At 47.7% G+C, this 8,667-nt stretch overlaps 1 protein-coding gene across 1 annotated transcript in view; it reads right to left on the reverse strand.

Moving 5' to 3' along the window:
- Positions 1–8,667, reverse strand: part of DRP2 (dystrophin related protein 2) — a 28,236-nt gene that overhangs the window by 17,561 nt on the left and 2,008 nt on the right. The window contains exons 2-5 of the mRNA XM_007467956.1: positions 5,703–5,866; positions 3,980–4,136; positions 2,445–2,565; positions 193–461 (exon numbers count right to left, since the gene is read on the reverse strand). Of these exons, the coding sequence (XP_007468018.1) occupies positions 193–461; positions 2,445–2,565; positions 3,980–4,136; positions 5,703–5,866 (711 nt within the window). The remainder of the gene's footprint in view (positions 1–192; positions 462–2,444; positions 2,566–3,979; positions 4,137–5,702; positions 5,867–8,667) is intronic.

Here is an 8,667-nt window from a genome sequence, read left to right on the forward strand (position 1 = left end):
GGAAAAGAAAAGCCAGTAGAAGGACAGAGGAGACTTCAGCTAAACCAGCCCCCAAATCTAGCACAGAAACTGGGACAGACTCTATTGAAGTTCAGGGCAACAATGGAGTCTCAGCAGCAGGAACACTGTCAGGGTCTGGGAGGAACATCTGGTCCCGGGGTGGACTGTAGCCATGGGAGGGGGCCTGCATACCTTAAGAGCCTGGATGTGCTCAGGAAGTGAATCAATGAAGAGATCCCCAATGGGCTCCCAAGTGGCTCGGACTCCCTCAGCCTGAGTCAAAGTCGCGCTTAATTCTTCCATTGCCCCTTGGATCTCCAACAGCTGCTCCAGAGTGCGCTCAATGTGGCGGTGCTGGTCCACACAGCGGGCTGTCAGCTTCTCCCATAGTTCACTGGCCACCGTTGCCTGCTTCCACACAAAGCGGCTAAGATTCTGGATCCGCTGTCTGGGAGAGGTATCTGCAAGGGCACGCACGAAGTCAGGTCAGGCCAGCCAGGCAAGGATAGCCATGGAAAGACAGAGACAGAGAGCCCTTTGTAAAATGTGTGTGTGTGTGCATGTACGTGTGTATATATATTCATACACACACAAATGCATGTTTTCATAGTTGAGCTCCTTTTGAAGATACAGCTTTTTAAAAAATTAAAATTTTTATTTTGAGTTCATTGTAGATTCACATGCAATTATAAGAAATAATACAGAGGGACTTCCTTGGTGGCACAGTGGTTAAGAATCCACCTGCCAATGCAGGGTACATGGGTTTGATCCCTGGTGCAGGAAGATCCCACATGCCACGGATCAACTAAGCCCGTGCACCACAACTACTGAGCCTGCACTCTAGAGCCTGCGGGACACAACTACTGAAGCCCACGTGCCTAGAGCCTGCGCACCGCAACGAAGAGTAGCCCCCGCTTGCCACAGCTAGAGAAAGCCTGCACGCAGCAACAAAGACCCAACGCAGCCAAAAATAAATTTAAATAAATAAAGCTTTCCTGTGGTCTCACATCACTTCCAGCTCCTGCCTAAATTCTTTTTTAAAAAAAGAAAGAAAGAAAGAAAGAAAGAATACAGAGATCTCATGTACCCTTTAGCAAGTTTCCCCAAATAGTAATATCTTGCAAAACTATAGTATAATATCACAACCAGGATATTGACATTGACATAATCCACCAGTTTTGTTCAGAGCTCCCCAATTTTACTTGTACTTGTACTCATTTCTCTCTCTCTCTCTCTCTCTCTCTCTCTCTCTCTCTCTCTCTGTGTGTGTGTGTGTTTTGCTCTATGTGATTTTATCACATGTGTAGGTTCATGGACCCACCACCACAGTCAAGAGACCATACTGGTGTTTTCCACTTACTATATCATGAGGATTTCCTCATATTCTTAAAAAATGGGCAAGGTAAAGAGTGAGTAAAATATTTAAGACGTGTAGTGAGACAAATCATTGAGTCCTATTCGCATGACCTTGGAATGTGATTTTGCATTAGTGTCTGCTGCCCACTTCCTTCCGAAAAAGGGAGGTATTTTATGAAGACCCAACAAAGGAGAGGTTAGTATAATTTGCCCAGCCTTTCCACCTAGGCTCCTAAATTGTAAGTTTCCTCTTCCTCCCTCAGACCTCCCCTCAGAAGTAGATTCAGAGCCCCCAAACTCCAGACTAATTGGAATTGTCCTGCTCTCTTGTCTCTGAGGCCCATTGGACAGTAAATTGAGTACTAGTTAGTACTCAGTAGGAGGGGCTCAAGGTAAACTGAGAGGGTCAACAGCATTGACAAAGGGCTGCATTAACAAAGGGTCCTTTCAGGCTATACATAACCAATCTCAGAGGGTTGAAGCCTCTTTCTGGAGAAGAGGGCATGCTGGGCCACCACTCAGACCTGAGCACCACGGATCCCACCCTGCTGCCTTATTTAAACCTAGACCTACAGTGACCAGCTCTATTGATGAAAGGGGGCCAGAACTCACCAGGGTCGGAATTAAAGAACCACGATCATTTTTCTTTTCAAATGCAATCACCAAACCTTTTAGAATTTTTTGAAGGTTTTTTTAAAAAATTTTCTGGTTGATTATAGCAGTGCCACATGCCTCTCTATGTTGTAATAAAGCAGTATGCTTTTAAAGGACATACTACTACTTTTACTTACTGAGTTAGTTTAATGCATTTGAGTCTTTTTTTTTCTTTTTCATGCCTTATTAAATGGCCACACATGATGCTCCAGAGAGCTACATACAGCTTTAGGCCACACGCTCATCTCCCCTGCTCCAGGCTCTGTTCTCTTTGCTTTATCTTATAGTGTGAATCAGGCTTCTTCCCAACTTTGGACTCCCAGGAGAAAATTATCCTCCTAGGTAACAGTTGAGAAAATGAGTTTGGGGAGGGCAGGAAGGTGTTTAATGGTTCACAGCTCAAGAAGAAGATGAAAGAGGGGAAGATCACCCACCTTTGCTCTCAGAGCGAGGCTCCTCTAATTCATCAAATGGGTGCTGGGACAGGAAGGCCTGAGCTGACTCCAACACAGAGTAGATATAGGGGCCCCGAGACTTGACATCTTCCATAAAGGCCTGTGAAGTTAGCAACATGGTAAAAGGGGAAGGAAAGTCTTTCAATTGCTTTGAAATCCATCCTGCAATTGACAATCTTTCTTCTCCTCAGTGCAGCTTGATCCTTTGGTGTTATCCTGTATCTTTGGGCTACTCAGACTAAAGAGGAGCAGTCTTCTCCTTAGGCAGAAGAATAACTCTGACACTGGAAGGTCTATTTACTCTGAAATGGGTCTGTCTATGCCACAAGGTAGAGTGAAATGTGGGGATTTGGTTCTGGGAATCTTGGTTTTCTGGAAGACTCAGAAAGTCCTCTGTGAGGGGCTTAGAGAAATCAAAGCCAGGATGGGCAAGATTTATATTAAAATTTTAATTAGTTTTTTTGTTGAAATATATACTAATAAGAGTATACAAATCAAAAGTGTACAGCTCAATGAATTTCCATAAAGTGATTCAATCTCTGTAACCAGTACTGAGATAAAGAAACAGAACTCCACCAGCATCCTGGAAGGCTCCCTCATGACCCCTTCTGGTCACTCTCTCATTCCCCCTTCCCCCAAGGTAACCACTGTCTTGACTTGTAACACCACCGATTAATTTTGCCCATTTTTGAACTTTATATAAATGGAATCATACAATGTGTGCCCTTGTTTGTATTTGGCTCTTTTTTCACTCAGCATATTGTCTTTAAGATGTATCCACGCTGTGGCACACATTTATAGTTTATTTTCTTGTTGTATGGTATTCCGTTCTGTATTCATCTTTTAAATTGAGATATAAATGATATATAACATTGCATAAGTTTAAGGTGCACAATATACTGATTTCAAACATTTATGTAATATGATTGCCATTAGATAACACCTCTGTCACATCACATAATTATCATTCCTTCTGGTGCATTCTGGATTCATTTTAAGAAGCATGTTGTTATTTTCTGATTATAGAGGTAATATATGTCACAGAAATCTTAGAAATCTCAGAAAAGTATGAAGAAGAAAGTTAAAAAGAACTCTGATTTCATCACTTGGATTTAACCATTGTGAAGATTTTGATACAGTTTCTTCTTCTGTTTGTATACATGTGTATACATACATACATATCTATATCGACTTTTATACAGTTGAGATCCACCTATATATAGTTTTGTATCCTGTGTTTTTTCACTTAATATTATATTATGTTCATTTTCCCATGTCCCCATTACAAATCAGCGCAGAATTTTAAGGGAGGTCAATATTTGATGGGAAGAATAGAAGGGAAAGATTTGACTTATTCTCTGGAGTATTATCCACAGACCGGTAGGACTGTACACAGCTTCCTGTGACTTTAAGCATCTAAGCAGAGACTGGGCATCCATCAGTCAGGGTGTTGCAGAAGAGATCCCTTCCCGATGGAGAGGCTACACACCATGGCCTCTGTAACTCTAACCTACCGCGTGCGTCTCCTTCTCCTGTTGCACCAGGGCCACATCCCCTTGTAGGGGCAGCTGAGCTGACAATTCCTCATCCTTTTGGCTGAGCCAGTCAATAATCTCTTGGAGAGGGAGCTGAAGCTTTCCACTGTGATCTGAGAAGGCCTCTAGGCGGGCGCTGCACACAATGGTAAGACCAGTGATTTTCAATCCTCTTGTTGCAAAACATTTTTCCCCAACAAATACATATGTGGAACCTTAATATATAAACAGATGAAAGAGGTGCTGCTCTGGTCGAAGTGGGAGGAGGTCCGGAGCCCTCCCTCTGACCCACCCACAAAGGCTCCCAAGGCACCTCCAGAGGGAGTACAGTACCAAAACACTTGGCAGACGTCAGCTAATTCAGTCGAGTGTCCAGCATCACGCTGGGAAGGGTAGCGAACTGAGCAAGGCCATTAGAGGTGACAGCTGTCTGGTTGCCCTCTTGTCCTAGAGGACCTCAAGTCATGCCAAACTGCTCATCCTCAGAGGCTTCTTGGAGGCTGCCTTCTGAGCAGAAGCGGATGCAGTAGGTGGAAAGGGCACGTCAGGTGGCTGAGTTTGGGCACGCACGTGTGTGAGGCTGCATACAAATACAAGCAGCCCAGGGGTCCCAAAGGATGAGGACAACATAGGCTAGAAGTCTGACATATGGAAGGAGGAAAATGGGTACCGCATAATCACCTCTGCTTGCCTTCCCCCGCAAATGAGCCATGAGCTGAGGTCCAAGTGGTAGGAAGCCAGAGGCCAGCCCAGGCTGTGTGCACCCATCGAGCCCATTCCCCTCAGCCGACAGTGCTAACTAGTCATTGCGTCCCTACCATCTGGGCCAAGCCTTTTAGCTACATTTTTGCTTCCACTAATTCTCAGAGCAACCTCGTGAGGTAGGCACTGCTATTACCCAGAGAGGTTAAGTAATTTGTCCAAGGTCACACAGTTAAGTGACAGTGATGATTTGAACTCAGGTTTGTCTGATTCCAGAGCCTGCATTCTTTCAACTTCTCCACACTCTTCATCCCTGCCAGAACCCACCAGAAGCCAGGAGCTTGGTTTTTGATGATAGGAAGTAGAGAGGAAAAGTGTGTGGGGGGGGTGGGGGTGGCAGGGGTTATAGAGAAGGGTAGAGGAAAGAGGAACAACTGATACAGAAATTGCCTGCAGGCTCTCGCCCTTAGTTTGGGGAGGCATGGGTGGATGATAAGCAATAGACAGGAATAGAGGGATAAAAAGATGGGAAAGAGAGTAGATGAGATCTACCAAGATGGAGGACAGTTATGAGAGGAAGAGGGGGAGGTAGTAATCATATCCTCCATTTATACATCTGAACTTATACATTTAAGTTCAGAAAGCATTTTCATATCTTATTTGAGTCCTCACAACAACACTGGGAGATAGGACATCTATTATTCTTCTACTCATTTTTTTTTCCTTAAAAAAATACAAACAAGTGGAAGCTAAAATTCAGAGATTATTCAAACCAATTACGCAAGGTGACACAGCTATTCAAGACTGAGGTTCAAATCCAAGTCTCCTGACTTCTGACCCAGTGTTCTTCCCCCAGTGCCAGAGAAGGAAAAGGAGGAGAAACAGAAGGTGAGCCTGATGAGAAGGCTGAGAAGAGGATGATGAGCTACAGCAGCAAGAGGAGCCCAACACCTTCCCAGACAACTCCCTAAAGCCCCTGTTTCGAGGGGCCAGGCCTTACCGGAGGCTATGCGACTTCTTTTTGATTTCATTCCAACACAGATTCATGGCTGGTTGTTCCAGGGGTCCAGCGGCACCAACAAACCCGTTGAATAGCTTTGGGCTTAGGTAGGGTACCCCAGCACCATCATGAGGAGGCGCAGGGGTGGTGGCAGCAGCTCTAACCTGGACAGAAACACAGACACCTCTGTGAGCCCTGGAGTGTGCCACACCCTGGTCTGCACCAAGCCAAGTGTGGGACAAGTGTGAACAGAGGGAGAGAAGGGCTGGTTCTGGGGTGTGTTCAGGGGTGGGGGTTGAGAGGAAGGATGACTCCATGGCTCTGTTCATGGCAAGGTCCTCTCTTGGTACAGGTCGGTCACTTTTAACTGCTGACTCCTATCATTATCACTCTTATTATTGCAAATTGTGCCAGGATTACTGCCCAGATGGGACCCTAGACGTATTTGTGTTAGATAAGAGCTGCTCAGAATTGCCCAAACACAGGCAACCATGACATTCAAGGTGAGCAGCAGCTCTTACTTCAGTGTCCCAGAGTTTAGCCAACCTTCTAGAAAAGAAAACTGAAGGGCTGTCCCACAAATCTGCAGAGAAAGAGAAAGAGACAGAGAGAGCCGCCAGAGAGAGCCATCAGTAGTAGATGATGTCCTACTTCCAAGTGAATCTAGGCCTTGGTGCCCCCTCTTCCTCTTCCCCGCTGACATTTTCCGCCACAGTCAGGAAGGCTGGAAAGAGTCCTAAAGAGCACTGTTCATCTTCCATGGGTTGAGAAAGGGCTAAAGCAGCATTTTGGGTCCTGATCTCCAAAGGACTCTGACCAGAGTCGACAGCTAAGAGGACCAGCCGTGGAGCCTGCCAAAGTCTCGCCTTGGGCCGTCAAGTTCAGAGCCCATCACTTGCTCACCCTGTAGGGTATTGTGGGGTTTGGGGGAGTGTGGGTTGTGCCATGTAGCCCTTCAGGAGTTAGCTACCTTCAACGCAGTGCCAAACCTGCGCAGCCAGGGGCAGAAGGGGGTGGAGAGCAGGGGAGTGTGGAGAGGAAATCTCAGCCTCGGGAAACCCACCTGCCTGCCTGCCTGTCTATCTCCTCACCTCCTGTAGAAAACACACGGTCCTGGTGGCTGAACTTCCTCTTGTCTCCCCTTGCCCCCAAACCATACCTCCTTCCCGCACAAGACTCTCAGGAAGTTGGGAAACCAATCATCCCATTCAAACCACGGCTCGAAGTGCTTAACACATAGTAGATGCTTAATAAATATCTGTTGATAAAATTAATGATGCCCAATCTATAGAATAAAAAATATTCAAGATTTAAAAAAGAACCCACATCTCGCAGCCACACACGGAAGGAGAAGCGGGAGAGCAGCCAAGCTCTGGGGCAAAGCTCTGAGTTCAGTTGCCTTGCGTCCCTGGGAACGGACCCTACCTGTGCCTCCTGGGGACCCCGTTGCAGGACTGGACAGCTCCATGATGATCCCTCCACACAAATCTGGACCCAGTGCCTGGTGAGCTAAAGGCAGAGTCCCAACAAGCTCTGAGCAGGCTCCCTCAGGGAGGGTGGGCAAAGCTGAGCCAGGCCAGGAGGCGGGATCTGTCACCCTGTTTGTTTACTGACCCCCCAGGAATCCAGAGGGGGCGGCTATGTCAGGACTCCAGACGGTGAATCAGGGCTTTGTCCCTGGGGAATTCCGGCTCACTCCCAACTGGGCCCGCCACACCGGGGCCAGGAGGGCCCTCCCAGACTGGCAAGGATGGTGAGAGTGGGACTGAGCATTCCATGGTGCTGAGGAGGGGCACGAAGAGGGGAGCTTCTGTTGATTTATGTTCCCTTTCCCTGGAAGACACAAAGGACTCACTCTGCCTCCACCCCCACCCCCTGAGGTGAAGGAAAGGATCAGACTGCTTTGGTGACAAACCTCTGGTAAGCAATTTCCCCAAGGTCTGGAAGGACAATGAGCTTGGTGATAAGCCTTGTCCTTGACTACGTAAGTGTCCTCAGAGGCAGTGAGAGATATGTGTGGCACACCTGGGGACAGAGCTGTGGTTGGGAAGGTGGGCAGCAGAAGACTGACCCAAGCCCACAGTGAAAATGAGAGAAGAGGGAGAGCCTTGTCCCCACAGACCTCCGCCTGCACTCTAAGGCCAGGGGGAGATGGATGGTCAATGGGCAACCGCCCCTGGACTTTTGCAGGGTGGGGAGAGGGCAAGAGGGAACCCAGAAACTCCATGCAGGGATTCAGCGCCAGAGAGGCTCCTGTGCCCTGCCTGTGCTGTCATAGGTCCCTGGCCTGAGGGGCAGGGCCCCTTCTGGAGGTGGCCACTCTTCTCCTTTGCCAGCAGACTTGGCTGGAGAAAGGTTAACATTCCCAAGCTGGGCCCCCACCCCTCGGCACTGAGGCAAAACACTTCATTTTGACCAAAAAGAGTTCTGTTCCAATCCTCATTTATCTCCCACAGAGTCTTCTGGGCTTTCCACAGTTCCACATTGTTTCCATGCTGAGGCCCACCTACAGGAATAGTTAGAGCAGCTGCCTGACCCTTTCTGGGGCTACAGGGTAGAGCCTTGTGGGGTGGATGGGGGATGGCAGGGGACAGCAGGCCAAGAGCAGGGAGTGGCTCTAGCTCTGTGTTGCAGCTTGGCTTATGCTGGGATAATTGGTCCCAAGCCAGTCTCACAGAGTTCCCCAGACTGGGAATGCCCCAGAGTTAGAAATGGCCTCTTGTGATCCAGCCACAGCCTAGTTGTCTCGTTCTGATGGAAGCACCCACGGTGAGCTGGGCTCCACCCATGTTAGCCTTTCATTCCCTCCAGCCTTCTTCTCAGTTTCCTATGCCCCCATTTGGCTCCTTTACTATGCTCCATCACCCTGTTTTCCCCTCCGAGTTCCCCCTAATAATCACAAGTCCCCTGGGGCAGAGCCAGGCACACAATAGACAAATAATGAATAATCATAGTTTTCTTTCCC

The sequence above is a fragment of the Lipotes vexillifer genome, unplaced genomic scaffold (genome assembly GCF_000442215.2).
Source record: "Lipotes vexillifer unplaced genomic scaffold, Lipotes_vexillifer_v1.1 scaffold152, whole genome shotgun sequence".
NCBI classification, from domain to species: Eukaryota; Metazoa; Chordata; class Mammalia; order Artiodactyla; family Lipotidae; genus Lipotes; species Lipotes vexillifer.